The sequence below is a fragment of the Terrapene carolina genome, unplaced genomic scaffold (genome assembly GCF_002925995.2).
Source record: "Terrapene carolina triunguis isolate 2854851 unplaced genomic scaffold, T_m_triunguis-2.0 Scaffold49, whole genome shotgun sequence".
NCBI classification, from domain to species: domain Eukaryota; kingdom Metazoa; phylum Chordata; order Testudines; family Emydidae; genus Terrapene; species Terrapene triunguis.
The window spans coordinates 4,480,823-4,498,155 of NW_020664400.1; the positions used below are offsets into that span (position 1 = coordinate 4,480,823).

Genomic DNA, 17,333 nt, shown 5'->3' on the forward strand with positions numbered 1-17,333 from the left:
CAGAAGGGTCTGATCTACTGAGGAACGCTACTGCACGTTCTGCAGTGATGGTGTGGTTCTTCGAGCAGAGTTGGGCTGTATCCCAAAAATTAACTCATTGAGCCTAGAAAATTGTGCTCCCTGCTTTGTCCAAAGCCATCTTGCCCAAGAGAACAGCTGGTTTAGAGCCTTCAAGATCTACATCCACTGCATGCAGGAGTCCCAAGTTCAATGCTCTATTTATTCTTTACCATCTGGCATCTACAAGGAAAAAGTATCAAAATCTGCTGTTTCAAGATGGTTAAAATGGTGCATCCATGAGGCCTACAAGTCAGAGTGTCTCTGTCCAGCAACCAGCATCCAAGCCTACTCTCTGAGAGCGGTAGCAGCCTCTGATGCACCACGTTAAGCCTCAGCAGGTGCTGCCTTTGGTAGGAGGGCGCGCCACGTTGTGCCATCCCAGGAGTAGAGAAGGAATTTAAAACCCTGTCGTTCTGTTTGCTCTGAACCCTCCCTGAAGGTGTACTGCTATAAAAATCCCATTCGTTAAAGGATCTGTGCAACTAGTGGAATAGGAAAACTTATTCTGATGTATTGAAAATTTCCTTTCTCTGAGTTCCAAGGTCTACAGCTCCGACCCTCCCTTGTTTAGAGTATTTCTTTGGCCTGCTTGGCTCATTGATTAGTTCGTGACGGTATGTTCTGCTGTTGGAACTCAAGTTCGTTGTTGTGTGTATAAGCTTGTTTGGAAATTTCAGTCCACAGGGGATATTATCCTGTGCTGTGGAAACAGTTTCAACTTGTGCATTCTTTGCTGTGGTTGGCCAAACCTTCCCATATCAATGACTGACAGGTCTGGTTTTGACTGTGTATATTCAGGCTGAGAGCCCATTGGTTAATGGATCTGTGTCCTTGTAACTCAGAGAGGAAATTTCCAATAAATGTTCCTATTCTGGGAGCCTAATTGTGTTGTATCAGGGTCTCTCTTGTCTTTAGCCCATGAGTGCTTATAGATCCAGAGCTCCCCCAATGAAACAGCAAGTCACGTCCGTCTGGGGAATCCTGGTGCCATATCACTTAACAGATCAGCTTGGATTGCCTCTCCATCCGCTCTGGGTCTCTCCACAATCTCCGCAAACTCTCCCCCCGGCTGTACTCTGCCCTATAGTCTCTAATAGGTGTCATTTCAAATACGAGAAGCCATACTCCATTGACTTTATTAAAAATAATACTGCTTTCTTGGCATGCTCACCACCTCCTGGCATCTTCCTGAGGCTGATCTTCTTTGAAACATTGCTGTAAACTTCTCAGGTCCTGGGCACACTTATCCTGGCCTTGTTACTGCCCGGTCTGGTTGTTCCTAAGAGGTCACTTGGAGAAGTACATCCAGCCTCAAGTGGCTTCTCTTTTAGCCACCTCAGACTAAAGAGATTGCAGGCTTGTTTAAGGATTCATTTGTTTGCTGAACTGTGGCTAAATCACTGACCTCCGCTTTGGAGGCTGCCGGCTTATTCTGTGCCATGCTGTGGGAGCAGTACCCTGCAGCACTAATTCTGCTTAGAAACTGCCTGTGGTTAAACCTCTGACAGCTCCTGTCTTCCCTCAGCTCTGAGAGTTACGAACGAAAGGGGCTAGGCTGAGAGTCCTTGAGGCTGAAAGCCCTCTGTCCACGGAGCAGCAGCCGGGCTCTCTTCACAACCCCCTTCCAGAAGGCCTTCGCCCTGCCTTGGAGGGGCTCATCTCCAGGGGTGTGAAAGGAAGCTGGCTCCGTGGCGTGGCCTCTGTGAGAGGCTACGTGGGACGTGGATTCCCTCAGCTCAGTTCACAAAGGCCCACAAACATCTGTCAGATAGAAATTTGCTTCCAGTCATGTCTGCCCTGGACTGGATCGAAACAGGAGACTTAATGCTGTTACCGGTCCCCTGAGCCAGCCAGTTTTCCCAGTTCCTTTGTTCCTGAATTCCCCTTGGGCTCCTCTCAATGGGCCTTTTGTTTGATTTAGAGACTCCACTCAGCTTACACATGGGTATTTTAGATACATCCGTCTTGCACAGTCTGGGCTGAGCAGTATTTAAGCTTAGTGGCTCTTGCTTTCCCTGTTTTCCCCCTCCATTGTGTGCACTGGGTGTTCTCAGGTCCTCTCCAAAACTTGACAGGGACCTGTCAGAAGTGGCTCATTTTTTGGTTTTATCTCTGTGGCATCTATCAAATGCAATTGTGGTGCAGTCCCTGACTGGAGCAGCTTCAGTCTATCTCCTGCCCGCACTGAGTCACTAGAAATCACCTAGGTAATGGATAATGTAAGAACATTTCAGATGAGAACTGCAGAGCAAAATCTGGGGAAACTCTGGGAGAGTGTTCAGGCATATCTAGCGGTAACCCCCTCGCCTCAGTGCTAAGGCAGTGTTTGAAAGATGGGGCAGTTCCCTTTCCTGAATATGTTTTTATAGAGGGAGAGCCGGGCTCCCCCCAGATCCCTTTCTTCAGTGACTGCAGCTTGAGGCTGGGGAAGAAAGAACAGATGGTCTCTTCTGAGACTGAAAGTAACACCACTCCATGAACCAAGCCAGCAGTTGCCTCCACCTCCTTTGGGAAGAAGCATGTCCGCTCCACAGCAGGTCTGATCAGGGTCTCCCATATGGCAGCATTGCTGCTGTGTGAGGGACCTGGCCTCATTCCTGTAGAGGGCATGCCAGGAATAAAACCTTTCTTGACTTTGCTGTCAGCGCTGTCTCTTTGCTTCCATTTCCTGCCCTGTCCTAATATGTGCTGTAGCAGGGGCAGCGGGCCATGTTCTGCCCCCACACACGTGACCCACATGCTCTCCAAGCCCTACCACGGATGCAGCAGGAGGCATAGGACCCACCCAAGATCACAATTTTCATGCTGTTCTCCGGGTTGATTCTGGAATCTCCATCAGTTGCAGGTGTCGACGTTAAAGCACATGCCAAGCTGTCTCTCCCCCCCCCCCCCCCCAACCCAGCAAGTATGCCTTGTCTTTAGCACACGAGTGAAGAATTCAGGGAGAGAGAGAGACACTTCAACCCTGTGGAATCCTTCGCAGAATAGAAATCCCCTCCTCATTCCCCCTGTTCTGAAAGCTGGGGCATGCACTCAAACTGCAGCAATAGCAAAGGGCACATGAAGAAGTCCCCAGTAGAGTAAATGACTGCACATACGTGGTTTTCCATCTCCCTGAAGCTGTGGCAGGATTCCCAGCCTCCGTGCTATATAAAGAGCTGATTGCTTTCCTCTCTCATCCCCAATGAGTGCACTCGACCCCCCCGCCCCAGCAAACACAGGGGAGAAAGCAGGAGGGAATGTCCCTTTTGATTTCCTTGTCTCTGTGCTTCCAGGTGTCGGTGGATCTCAGCAGCAGCTCAATTCGCGTGGCCGTGCTGGAGGGGAGCAGCCAGCGTGTCCTTGTGGAAGGGAGACTCACCCACAAGATCAACACGGAGAGTTCCCTATGGAGTCTGGAACCAGGGAAATGCATCTTGGTAAGAGCGGCCTCTTTTGGGCACCTCCTTCTCGCAGTCACCCAGCGGGAGAGTGGGAGCAACACGTACATTGGCTTTGTGTGTCCTTACCCTTTGACCAAGAAGCAGCCATCTGCAAAGCCAGGGTGGTAGCAGCCTTTGCCAAATCAAGGGGCCTGACTTGGGTCTACCAACCAAATGCTAAATCGATCTCTTCCCTCCCTCTGCAAATGACTCACACTTCTACTCCCCACCACATCCCTTCACTGGCTGTTCCAACAGCACGTTCGAACTCCCCACCCCTCTGCCCTGGCTTCTACTGTCTCTCCTCTCTTGCCCCTGAGCTCGGCTTGCTCTGCTCACCTTTTTGGGTACGTCTCTCCTTTCCTGTGCCTGGAACCCCAGCGCTCCTCGTTCTTCTCCTTCAGCTCCCTCCTTGAATCCTGCTGGCTCTCCCCTCTGCCTTCTGCTCCTGTCTTGCCCGACCCCAATCACCACTTAAACATGTGTCCGTGATCCACCGCTCTGTACTGTGAATCACGTGATTCCTTCCAGCCCTCCCCTCCCTCTGTCTCTCCCCCGTCCTGTCCTGTGTCATCTTATTTAGACTAGAAGTTCATTGTGGCAGGGACTGTGTCTCTCCCCTGCCTTAACCTGTGATGTGCCGTGCACAGTTGTGGCGTTGTATTAATACTTATTAGAAATGAGCATTAGTTGGCACAAGGGGTGGGAGCTGTGGTCCCTGCTAATCCGGGTGCTCTGAGCTCTGCCCCTTTATTTTGAGAGCGGTAACTGGGCAATTCTGCAGACTTAACCAACTGGCAGCTGATTAAGGGGAGGACTTCACATTGTTATCACATTTCCAGTGCATACTAGCAGTCAGTGCCCAAACATCACCGCGGTGGTCTTGCTTCCCAGCCTGCGGCAGCCTCATCCAGAAGAGGATCCCCAAGGCCCTGCCCACATGGTAGTTTTGTCAGCGCTATCTTGCTTAGGCTTTTATCTCGCTGCCCATCTCTGTAATACATGGGCACCTTCCCCATAAAATCCATAGCAATAACCAAGTGCGTAGTGGATTTCATGGAGTCTCTGGCATGTCTCCTTTCTGGGGTCAAAACTCTACTTGGAGGAGGGGTTTGCATTTGTTTGTTTACATTTTATTAATTTCCTCTTTTTTGATTGGTTGGGGCATAGGAGAGGAGGGAGGGTTGGGGGTGGGAGGCTGGGAGCAGGAGGGGGGCGGAGGGCTGGGGAGGTAGGAGGGGGGGTTGGGGCAGGGGGCATAGGGGCAGGGGAGCCAGTGTTGAGTGTCCTTGCTGTTCCTGCTATAGTTTGTAGGACTGGTTCTTGCAGACTGTTCTGGAGCTGGTGACTTTGCTGGCAGGGCTAGCCTGTGTGGAGTGACAAGAGCTTTCCTTTTCAATGGCCATTGAAAACCATCGTTAGCCTGGGGAGAGCCTAAGCTGAAGTGGGTGTAAATGCCCATTTAAAAAAATTGCTTTCCCACCGCTGATCTTGATCCAGCAGAAGTTGTGGTGTGGGTGGGGTGTTATTGACCCTATCTGCCCAAGGTGAAAAAGCTGCTCAGCAAAGCCTGGATGGGGATACTTGGAGCGGCTAGTATCAGTGCCCTACTTCCGCATGCACCGGCTGTCTCCGATACTGATTGGCTGCAGCGCCTGGGGTGTAATCGTTAGTTCAGGGCCAGCTGACTGAAGGAGGTCTCCCATGGCTTCTCATCGTGGTTGGGAACCAACAAGTGTTGCAGCCACATCTGGCCAGCTGGTCCTCCTAAGTCCCCCCTGCTGTGTAGCGGAAATTAGTCAAAAAAAGCCCCGATGCCAGTCATGGTGGTGTTCCAATGTAGGCATCCCACTGCTGTCACATGCCCTCAGTGTGGCCCATCCTCGCGCACATGCTGAGCCATTACAAGGATAAATGAAGGAACTGGCCACTTCATGCCATTGATGTCCTCGCATCCAGTGAGTCTTTAGACCCTAGGCTTCTAGGGGGGAGTAGGCCAGGTTGCATTTAAGGTGTAGGAATAAGATGGAAGAAAGGTCTGTGGCCACCGCTAGGCTCAGACTCTGGCACAGAGGGGGCTGCGCAGGGAAGGAGTGCCCCAGAGTTATAAAGAAATCTGTATGACGGGACCATGTCGTTGTAGTTAGTCTTGTTGCTCAAGTGGTAGCAAGTGGCAATGTTAAATTTCTCTGCAAGGAGAGCAAGTGACCTTCCTTGGGGCCTGGCTGTGCTGCTCTCTGGGGGGGAAATGTACAGAGTGTGGCCGGCTCTGGCATCAGGAATAGCAGAAAATGTTGCACAAATGGACCAAGTGCCCCTTTCTTGAGTCTCTGCATAGCTTCCTGCAATCTGGGGGAGAGGATTATTGGTGCTCCATTGCACCACCAGGTTTTGGGTCACTAGAGGGATTCCCCTCCCCCCGCCCCCCCAGGAGGTAATGGAAAATGGTAAGCAGCCAGCTGGAGGGCAGAGGAGACACCTCAGTACGGTGATGTCCACTAGGGAGAGCACTGTTGCGGATGGTGTTACGTGGAAGGCCCTCTGAGATTATGGTGATGGGCAGCTGTATAAAACCCTATGATAGGTAGTGCTAAGAAAACTGGAAATCTAACCAAAGAATTGTGTAACTCTTGGATGGCCTCTGTGTGAGAGAGAACCACGTCTTCTAACCTGTCACCTCTTTAGAGAAGGTTAAAGTAGCAGATAATAGCGATGTAGTTTACTTCGATTTTCCAAAAAAGGTTTTAATAAGGTCCCTACTAGATGAATAAGGAAAACAAACAAGAAACAAAGACATTCTGTAGGAGCTTTGCAGATTGTGCAAAGGTTAGTCGTGGGAGTTCCCAGGTCAGTAAGAGGACTTGTGTTTGTTAAATAACAGTGATTTGGAGGAGGAAGGGGACAGCGAGATGGTGAAGTAAGATCAAGAGCTGGAGAAGGCCCCCGTTGGAGTCGACGAGAGTCTTTCATTGCCTTGAACAAGCTGGTTCAGGCCATCAGTGAGTGAAAACGATGGAGGTTTGTGAGAATCTCCAGCTGGCTTCTAACATATTGATGGTGGGAGTGTGGGGTGCAGGGCAATGAGGCGGTAGATGAAATTACACTTGAAGGTAATTGGAGAATAGTGAATAATTCTCAAGCAGGACTGTCTCCTTTGCTGCTCACAGAATAGACACGAGTGGTTTGCTGGTTCCTTGGCTTCATTCATTGTTTGCAATTCGACTGTTTGTTAATGAATTGTTGTAACTCTTGCTTGCGCACAGCTCCCTGCGAGCATTTGGTACGTGAGCTGTACGGGTTAGGTAAACCGCCTGGTATTGTTTCTGGTTTGTGATTGGTTGAGCAACACAAGCTTGTCCTTCTGCAGCACTTGCCCATTTAAAATCCAGTGGTGATGACTTCACGGCATTGCACTCTGAAGTTTTATTTCACACAGATGTTCGTGCTGGCCAAACTTACTGTCACCTCCGTGCTCACAGGAAGCGAGAGCAGCCAAAGCAAACTCATAACACGGCGAGTGACTCTTCATGGGGGATCTTTGCAGCGTTCCCCGCAGCTGGCGCATTGGCAGCAATAGTCCAACCTTCTCTGTGGGATCATTGTGGGGAAAGGATTAGGAGTTACTGAGATCAGCGACGAGCGATTGCCCGCTGCACAGAAAACAAACAGGTGCACAGCATGCTATTTGAGCTGAGCACACATAGGGAGACCAGATGTCCCGATTTTATAGGGACAGTCCTGATTTTTGGGTCTTTTTCTTATATAGGCTCCTATTACCCCCCACCCCCGTCCCGATTTTTCACACTTGCTGTCTGGTCACCATAAGCACACATCAGCCGAGCCCCAAGCACAGAGCTGCTTCTGTGCGCACGCAGGCTCACAGCAGACATTTACCTGTTGTCAAGCTGTCCATCTTGCAGGCACTGGGAGCAGGGACAAGATTGGTACGAAAGATGGCTTCTAGATGGAGGCAGCGTTGTTGTAGCAAGGTTGGTCTCAGGCTATTAGAGAGACAAGGTGGGTAAGCTCAAAAGTTCATGTCTCTCATCAGCAGCAGTTGGTCCAATAAAAGATCTGACCTCACCCACCCTGTCTCTCAGATGGCTTCTAGCGTCTCAGCCGTTCTAGCCAGACCATAATTGAGGCTAGGGCCATCTGCCTATTCAGGGTGGTGATGTCCGCTCTGCTCCCAGCGGTCTGGCTGTACTGAGTGGGTCAGTCTGCTGTTCAGACTGATTTCTTTTCAGTTGAAATCCATCACTTTATCTTAGTTTGAGAGATTTCATCTCTCTCCCGTGCAGGCTCCCTTTATCTTCCACAATCCCATCTCAGTTTTCCAGGCTGTAGGTATGTACTTTCCCTTAGCCCATGGAACCTGCCATGCCCCTCTAATTGCACGCCAGGTAAGTATAAAGAACAGGAGTACTTGTGGCACCTTAGAGACTAACAAATTTATTTGAGCATAAGCTTTCATGGGTTGCAGTGCTCCCCATGCCCTGCAGCTCTTTGATTACACAAGGGTGTCTCCTCGCCTGCTTCTCCAGCTCCCTTTTCTGTACCTTCCAGCTCCCTGCCTCTCATCTGTTCCTCATCTCAGTTCCAGCTTCCTCACCCCGTCCTGCACCCTGTCTCCTCCTTCCCCTGCTCGTCTTATTCAACATTTATTTTCCCTATTTTTTCCTGATTATTAGTAAATACAAACCGGGCTAATGGGGTTAATTTTCCTTGTAATCCATCCACCCCATCCTAGCTGCTTTCCTGTACACCTCTCTGTTTCACCTCTCTGTTTCACTGTCCTGTAGTTTGTCCCCCCATGCCACAGTCAACGTGTTTAACCATTTCGTCCTCCAGTTTCTTATGCTGGTTTCCTCTGCATTTATCCTCCTCAACGCTCCCTTTATTCTCTGCCTAAAAGGAGCACCACTGCAGTGTCTTGTTTAATTATGTCCAATTTGCAGGTGACCGGACTAAAGATCAATGTATTTTCCATCCTCTCCTCCAGCATGTTTGTGAAACACATTAGAGTCTTGGTCCAGCGAAGGACAAAATCCAATGGCTGTAATTTCCCAACCTAATTCTCTACCTCTTACCATTTCTTGATGTCTTTTAGTGCTTGGGTGCTAGGTGGACCAGTGCTCTCCAAACACCTACGCTCAGATTTTATTGTCTCTCCAGCTTCGCTGTCCTAGCTAGCCTGCCTCTTTCTAGTTTCTCGGTGACTGTCGTGTGACCCTGTGTGAAGTGCCTTTGCAAACTCCTGGTACTGTGTATAATCTCCTCTGCGTTCCCCTTCTCCATTACACCAGTTAGCTTGTCAAAGAGTGAGATTAAAATAGATTTGCATGAGCTGTTTTTAGAAACCTGTGCTCGGTGTTTTGCACAACACGTTCCCCCCCCAACCACCAAACGTTCGCTAGCCAGGCTGTTTGAATTTGTTACGAAGTCCTGCCTAGAAGAGCCACGAAAGCACTTTTCTGCGTAACACCCAGGGAGCTACGGGGCGATGTTAATAATTGGTCTCTGCTTCTCTAGATCTCCCCTGATCCCAGGTTGAAAATCGCCCTGACACCAGTGACCTCCCCTGCCTTCCATGAGCAGTTGACGACGGCTCCAAGTTAATTCCTTTAATGCCCTTGAGTAGGTTCCGCTGGAGCCTGCTGATTTTTAAGCAGGCTCCCCACCCTCCCAATATTCCCTCACTTGCTCTTGAACAATTCTGCTGCTTCACCTCCTTCTCCGCTACCTGATTGCTCATTACTGACATTCTTCTCTTGCTGGAGCTGAAGTGAAGTTGGCATTTAGTACTTCAGCCCTGTAATTTGTTCCCCTTCCTACCTTGTTCTCTCCCTCCCCCTGGGATGTTATTTTTAAAAAGTCTTTTGCTTCCTCCCTCCCGTTCACATCCCAACACAGCAGGTCTTGCAGGATCTGGACCACTGCGACAAGCTAACCAGGGTGGGGCCCAGTCTGTGCTTGATGGGAGACCTCCTACCTGTGGTAAACCCTCTGACTCTTGGGACAGTGGGTGCTGACCCCAGTGCCCCGGGAGAGGCGCTCTGCTGCAGGGATTGGGTGCAAGGAGGTGGTGCTCTGCCCTCCTGAGTTGTGTCCCTTCACGGGGCAGCGGGCTGGTGCACTGTGCCTGTGCTGTCTTTCGGCTGAGACAAACAGAATACGCATCAGGCTCCTTGGCCTCATGTTTTGCCCTCCTCGGTGCTTAGCTCCCATCTACCTTCAATCAGTTTCTTATTCCTCTATCCAATGCCTCATTCCTATCTCCCATCTCCTCTCCAGTCCCGTCCCATCATCCTTGGAACCTCTTCCCTCACCCAGCCTAACCAGGCTTCCCCCTCGGCTCCATCTGTTCCACTTACACCTCGGTCCTCTCAGCAAGAGTCTTACCTGAATCCCTGGTGACACTGGTCCCTCAGATGCCTAACTCCCCTTGACACCCATGGAAGTTAGGCACCTCAGTGCCTTTGAGGAGCTGGGCCCCTGTGTCTATTGCTTTCCCTTACTTACAGTCCAGGTCCTTTCCCTGGCCGCCTCATTGCTTTGTACAGCTCTGAGCACACCGTGCTGTAGCAATAATACATTCCACACCAGGAGGGGTTAATTCCTGCAGCCTGCACAATATCGGCTTGGGTAACTTCAGGGGGCCTTTAGGGCGGCAAAATGAAGCTTCAGTTCTAGAAGGTGCCCTGCTGGTTCCCTCTTATAAACCAGTCCAGCTGCTGCGTTTTCCCTCCATTTCAACCAGAGGTGAATGACCCTTCTATACAGCCCGTAAGGGGCTCTGGGCCCCCTCTGGTTGAAAGGCATTCTAGACCCGTCACGTGCTGGCCGCTCATTCTAGATACGTCAAGTGCTGGCCGATCAAGGCCCTGCACGCTCAGCAGCAATCTGGACCTCTGTCCTGCAGAAAGACCCATGGTTTCTGGGGCCCCGAAGTGCTAAATTCAGCCATCAGCTGGAAGTCCTGGAGCAGCTTCAGGGAAGTCCCATGGAGTTATACAGGAGTCAGACTTAGGTGGTCACAATGGTCTCTTCTGGCCTCAGGGTCTAAGAATCAATGCGCAAAGTTTTGATTTGTATTGAATTCAATAGGGAAACGAATAGTGCAGTCAGGTCCGTATTTCTCTTTGCAATGCGATTCAGTTCTCTTGATGCTGCCCCAACAGGTTTGCTGTGGATTTGCAAAACCCATCTTTTTGGGCCATGTGTGTTGCGGTTTGCAGGGCGGTTGAGGCTACAGGGTGCTTCTGGTCTTTGGGGTTTGCTGGGTCTGCTGCTGTCTGACGGCTCAGTGCAATCTTAACTCAGCGCTCTCGTGTGTCTGCATTATGATAGTCTTCAGTCCATGAGCATGTGCTATTTTTTCCACAGGATCCCGCTTCATTCAGTTGACAGGATGGGACAGTGCTCAGGGAATGATTTAGGATTGTGTAGGAAGGGTGCACTTCTCCCTTTGAACCCAATGGCAAAATTCCCTCCTTTTTTTTTTTTATAGTGGGACAGGATCAACCCTTAATGAAGCTGTTGTCTGTGGCAGTGGTTCTCATTCGGGGGTCCGCGAGCCCTTTCAAGGGGTCTGTGGGGCCCTGCGGCTGAAACCCAGAGCTCCAGCGCCCCCCGCAGGGCTGAAGTCAGGAGCTGGGGCTGAAGCTCTGATCCCCGGTGCCCCCCGTGGGACTGAAGCCCTGATTCCTGGCACCCCCCACAGGGCTGAAGCCGGCAGGCGCAGGGCTGAAGCTGACAGGCTCAGAGCTGAATCCCCGAGCCCCGGTGCTCCCTGTCGGGCAGAAGCCCTGAGCCCATGAGCACAGTTGGGAACGTGGAGGGCGTTGCCCCCCTCCTCTCCCCCCCACCTCAAACTGCAGCGCAAGAGCACAGCAGTCCTGGGGGGCAGCTCCACCCCCCCACCCCATCCCCCCATCTCCTCTCCCCACCCCCTGGTCAGGTCGGAGGCGGGAAGCTGATGTCATGGAGCAGGCAGCCGCAGTGTTCCCTCATCTCCTGCTGGTGTCCCAGGTTAAAGCTGCTCCTCAGCTCCCAGCCCCCTTTGCTCCCGCAGAGGCAACCAGTAAGAGCCCCCTGGGTGGGGAGACCCAGCTCCGTGGCTGGTAGACCCCGCTGGGAACAGGGACCGCAGGGGAGCCTTCCCAACATACAGCCCTCCTCCCTGCACCGTGAGCTACCCCCTGTCTGCACACAGCCCCTAGCTACCCTCTTGCTTGCACCCTAAGCTGTTTTCAAACTTTTTGAGCTAAGCTCCCCACCTTTGAGTTATAATTTTTGGTTGCCCACCCCCCAACCTGAACAGGCTGGGTGGCCTGCTTAGGTGAGTCGGGGGGTGGAGGTGGCACTCCCTCTCTGGACCCTGCCGTCCGGAGCTGGCTCGACCCCTGCCGGCCCCTGCCTCCGTAAAATAGAAGTCAAACTATGCCTATGCCCAAGGCCCCTGCCTTGAGGCTCTCCCCGCCCCCGCTGGGCCATGGAGTTTTTAATAGCATGTTGGGGGGAGCTCAGAAAGAAAAAGGTTGAGAACCCCTGGTTGTAGGACCCCTGCCTCGCTTGTTGCAGAAATTGGAAGGTGTGTAGTGAATCGAGCAGGCGACTGCAGGAATAAAGCCTGGCCTTGTGGTTTAGGCAGTTGAACGCTGCCTTGTAGAGATGGATTAATCCCTGCCTCTGCCACAGCGTTCCTATGTGATGCTGGGCAAGTCACTTACTCCGAGCTTTTCACAGCTGGTCACTCCCTGTGTTCCTCATCTTCCAGGTGCCCAACTTGAGACGCTGGGGTCTGATTCTCAGGAGTGCTGAGCACTCGCAGCTGAAGTCGCTGGAAGCTGCACTTGGCACACATGACGGGCTCTATAATGCTTACTACTTTCGTGCCATAGACACCTCAAATTGGGCACCCATAATGAATGGACACTCTTGTCCTTAATCTCACTGTGCCTCAGTTCCCGCTTTGTAAAATGGGGATAATGCCCCATGTGCACACACATGGTGGTTGTGAAGCATTCAGCTCCTGGAGTGAGGAGCGCCGTAGAAAAGTGCAGGAGGGAATGAATAATTCTGCCTTCAGAGCAGGGTTTGATTTTGGAGCTTAGATTCTGGAGCAGGGTTCTGCAGCAGATGTCATGGCCACGGCCTATGATTGCTGCTCCTAATGCAGAGGAGAGTCCAGCTGCACCCCGCTTAGTCACCTGCAGGTTGGCAAGCCTGTGAGTCTTTCCTCTGTCTCTAAAGCCGAACTGGGCAATGACCAGGGGAAGGAATGCACCAGTTTGGCTGGAATCACCTGTGCTATCTGTGTTGGAATATTTTCCGGGCTCCTCTTGCCTAGAGGGCTTGATCCCAAAATGCCCCCGCCCGCCTCTCCTCTGTTAACCGGCTTCTTTCCTTTGCTCGGGAGAAAATCTCCTTGCTTCATAACTTTAATAGCTGTGCACTTCTGCCCATGTTTCCCCTCCGGAGCTGTTGAGAGCGTTGACTAAATTGTATTGTCTGACTTTATTGATGATTTTGCAGAGGTGCCAACGCATGCCATATATCTTCTTCACTGCTGAGATTATTGTTAAAATAAAAAACACACTGGGAAAAAAACCATCTCAGCTGGCCCCAGCACAGTGGGCGAGAGAAATACTGATTACCAGGAGCTAGGAGCTCCTATCTGTATCAGATTCCACGCTCCTGCTTCCATGTTTGTCTCAATGTGATGTTTACACATGTACATTTCTCCCTCACCTGGCTCTGCTGTGGCCTGGTCTACACTAGGACTTTAATTCGGATTTAGCTGCCTTAATCCGAATTAACCCTTCACCCGTCCACACTACAGAGCCAGTTAATTCGAATTAAAGGGCCCTTTAAATCGATTTCTGTACTCCACCTCGACGAACGGAGTAGAGCCTAAATCGATTTTGTTAATTCGAATTAGGGTTAGTGTGGACGCACACCACCGAATTACTGTGTTTAAGTTAATGGGGTAGTGTGGCCGCACACCACCGAATTAATGTGGTTTAAAACCGAATTAAGGTGCTTAGTGTGGCCGCGCACAATCGAATTTATACAACCTGTTTCCCAAATTCGAATTATCTAAATTCGGATTAATCCTGTAGTGTAGACATACCCTGTGTCTCCCCCCCAGCCATGACTGCAGTCCAGGACATTGGGCTCTGGCCCGGCTGTTGAAAGCGTTATGAAGGAAAATCTTCTGCCCACCCTTCTGCTGGCTATTGGCAGAGCTGCTGGGGCTGTGTCTGAAGTTGGTGACTCTTCACATAGCGCTGAGGCTTCCAGGCAGCCTCCAAAGTGCTGTTTTCCCCTCCTGCTAGCCGGTCCTTCAGACGCACGCCTGGCCCTGTCTCCTGTCACAGAGCAGATTCTGCATCACACACGCAGGGGCAGGCGTTCCCACCGAGCAGGGGCGGCAGCTAAAAGCGTGTGACATTTCAGCCTCCTTCCCGCCCACGCTCGTGCATGGGAGATGAGACTGACGGGAGCTGAGGCAGGACTCTTTTCTGGGTTAGTGAAATGTGAAATCTCCGCGCCGAAGGCTCCTCTCTGGGCTGCACACGAGCAGAGTCGTTAGCTGGCTGTGAGAGGGTCTGAATTTCTTAATCAAGTGGTGCGTCTGACAGGTCCCTCCGCTCTGAGCCTGTGGGCCGCTAGGGGCGATTCCTGCTCGCTCTGCATCACCTTCCAGCCCTGTAAGCACACAGTTGTCTTTTATCAGCTCTCCTGCCTTTGCCTGGCATTGGGTTTAAAGAATAAGCCGTAACCCCATTGCCAGGTGGTTCTGGCCCACCTCAGGTGGGGCTGCACCAAGACGGCAGGCATTGAAGCCAAGGGCCGTTCCCGGTTCAGCAGTGGCTATGAAATGCACGGCCTCTCATCATGGCTGTTATGAAATGGAATCTATCCATTCAAATAAAAGTCAGGGCCTGCGAATTATTGGCCTCACAGACCTGGGGATGACATCACTGCCAGCCAATCAGGAAGCTCCAGTTGTGCCCCCGAGTTCTTGAGCCGTTTCTTAATTCAAGATTTGATGCGTCTGCTGTTGGACTGGACTAGGGGGCATGCTGAGCTGGCTCTCCAGAGGGACACCTGCCATGCTGAGAGTGGGGTGAGGGTGGAGACTGCTGGCCCCATGTCTCTTTGAAGGAGAATCCTGGATGTCCTGCACTGCTTGGCTGCAAAACCAGCTGGCCCTGTGGTGGGGAGGGGTGGTCGTTAAGAATTGCTATGGAAGGACAGGTTAAAAAACTCACCAGGTGGAGTCAAGCAACCTACCAACTTGTCTAGTCATTAGAACAGACTGGCATTGGGTGTGAAGGGAGACACCACTCCCTGCTAAAGGGCATATGCCAGCCAGCCCCTCCGTTCGCTTTCCTACTTGTGGGCTGGGATGCAGAGAGAATCTGGAATGGGTAGAGTGAACCCCCCCAGCCCACAGATGCCAGAGGCCCACGTGGGTGGGGGAGCGTTACCTAATGGCTAGAACCAGGACTCTAGCGTTCCACTCCCATCGTGGTAACTGACTCAGCGGGACGTTGGGTAAGTCTGGTCCCCGCTCTGTGCCTTAGTTCTCTTCATAAAATGGAAATACTAGTATTAAGGGCGTAGAAGGAAAGAGAGAGGAACTCTGGATAGACCCAGTGCAGAGAACCAGAATCCTGGATTAAGCAGCGTCGGAAGGAAGAGCGAATGAGACAGAGGTCTCCCCTGACCCAGCTCTCCTGGGCTACATGGCAGTGCGTAGCATGGTTAATCCCTTTCCCGCTGTGGCTGTACATAGTGGGGGGCACACCCTGGCAGCCGTGTATGTTCCCACTGGATGGCGTGGTAAAACATCCTCCAGGGCACTGCTGCTTGCTAGCCCGGGGAACGTCCCCTTCAGTGGGCAGAGCTCCAGCTGGTGTAGCGCCCATTGAGCAGAAGCCGCACAGTGAATGGTTGTTGGTGTGGGAGGGTATAAAGACTTGGGATGGGCACATAACTCACAACAACAGTCATCCTCCCCTCCCACCCCAAATGAGTGCCCATAAAGCCTTCATCCTCCCCACACGGTGCCGCGTTAGGCCAACGCCCAGAGTTCCCACAAGGCAACTCGACAGCAAAGAAAAGGTGCACCATCTCAAAATGATGTAAGCAGCTTTTCAGCACATAAATGTGGTGTTAATGGCCGGGGTGTGAATCCATTGTCCTGTGACCCCACCGGAAAGCTAGACTCTCCTCTTTCTAGCTATATATAGTACCCATTTCGAACCCTTGGGGGCCATTGTCAAATGCCAAGTAGTCCCTCTCCTGAGCCTTGGGCCCGTCTATCTTTGGGAGCTAAATTCCGTGTTTGGGAGGGAAAGGAGGAAGTCAGGCACACAGCGTGGGCTGGGTTTGGTCTGCAGCCACTGAGCAGCTTGGGATGCCAGCAGTAGCCCCACGATAGTGGGTTAGTGGGCAGGGTGCAGGTGAGGGGGTCAGTGGTGGGTGATAAATGTAGTTTAGCCCAAAGATTTCTGGGGGCAGGGAGCTGTTTGGAACAATCATTTAATTTGATTTCCTTGTGTGTATCGAGACGCTCTGGTTGCAGCAGAACTTCTGTTGCTCTATATTTATTTTGCCCCCCTTGACTGGGAGCTGCCAGCCTGTTGATTCGTTGGGGTTAAAGCGGAGCCAGTGAAATGCTGTTGAGGAGCTTTTACAGCTGCTGCTTCTGGGCAAGCTCCGCTGCCCCTGCTTCCTACAGGCCCTGACGCTCCGTTGGGAGACCTCATTTCTTGCCTAGAGTGGTGATTCCTGGACTGGGCTCCCCTCCGGCCCCAGGCCTGGCTGGCTGGCTGCACCTTGTCTCTTGCTTGCTGGGCTGACAGTGCTTTTGTGTCCCCAGATCAACCTGAACAAGGTGGGGGAGTACTGGTGGAGTGCCATCCTGGAGGGAGAGGAGCCGATAGACATCGATAAGATCAACAAGGAGCGTTCGATGGCCACGGTGGACGAAGAGGAGCACGCCGTGCTGGACAGGCTGACCTTCGACTACCACCAGAAACTGCAGGGCAAGCCCCAGAGCCATGAGCTGGTAAGTCCTTCGCAGCTTGCGGGGAAGTGGGTTGCCAGCTGACTGGGCAGATCCTTGCTGATCGCTTTATTCTGACTCCGCGCCCCAGGCACTAGGGGATGGCTGCGGCCGGCTGGACTGAGTAGGGACTTAGCAGCAAGCGCTGTCTCTCCTCTTGCCCATTGTGACTGCCGGGAGCTGTAGACCTACCCTGACTCCCTGAAGGGCCCCAGCTGCTCTGACTTGAACGGATCCCGCTCCATGAGCCATCTCCAGGGAGCTGAGCGCCACCATCTTGCCTGCCATTGAATTTTTGTTAGTGTAAACGACTGCATACTCTGATGTGCACCCAGGAGAGCCATTCGTTGCCTGGACCTTGCATCCTGTGTGGCAATGCTGAGTTCTCCATCACACACACCCCCCCACCCCCGTTGGCCCTCAGCAAGCATCGTATTCCCCACACCCTCCTGTGCAGGCGAGCCTCACGCCGTACCCTGCAAGTCACCAATGCCCAGTCCTCGCGGCCCACCCGCCGTGCGTTCCATAGTCCGCAGTCCTCTGAGAGCCCTGTCGGCTGTTCTGGAGAGAGCTAGGCAAGGACTGACAGCAAGAGGGGGTCTTGTCCATCACAGCCGGGCATGGAGGAGAGGCAATCGCCCAGGTATGCAGGTCCAAGATCATTCATTCCTAACCAGCTGAGCTGCACCCGGAAGCAAGCAGGTAACGGCCAGCCTGGCTTCTGCTGTCTGCCCAGTAGCTGAGCCTGCAGGTGAAACGGCCAAGATTGC

The 17,333-nt window shown here is 52.2% G+C and overlaps 1 protein-coding gene across 1 annotated transcript in view; it reads left to right on the top strand.

The window, feature by feature from the left end:
• Positions 1 to 17,333, top strand: part of NUDCD3 (NudC domain containing 3) — a 49,747-nt gene that overhangs the window by 31,582 nt on the left and 832 nt on the right. The window contains exons 3-4 of the mRNA XM_026656811.1: positions 3,336 to 3,479; positions 16,378 to 16,566. Coding sequence (XP_026512596.1) covers positions 3,336 to 3,479; positions 16,378 to 16,566 — 333 coding nt within the window. The remainder of the gene's footprint in view (positions 1 to 3,335; positions 3,480 to 16,377; positions 16,567 to 17,333) is intronic.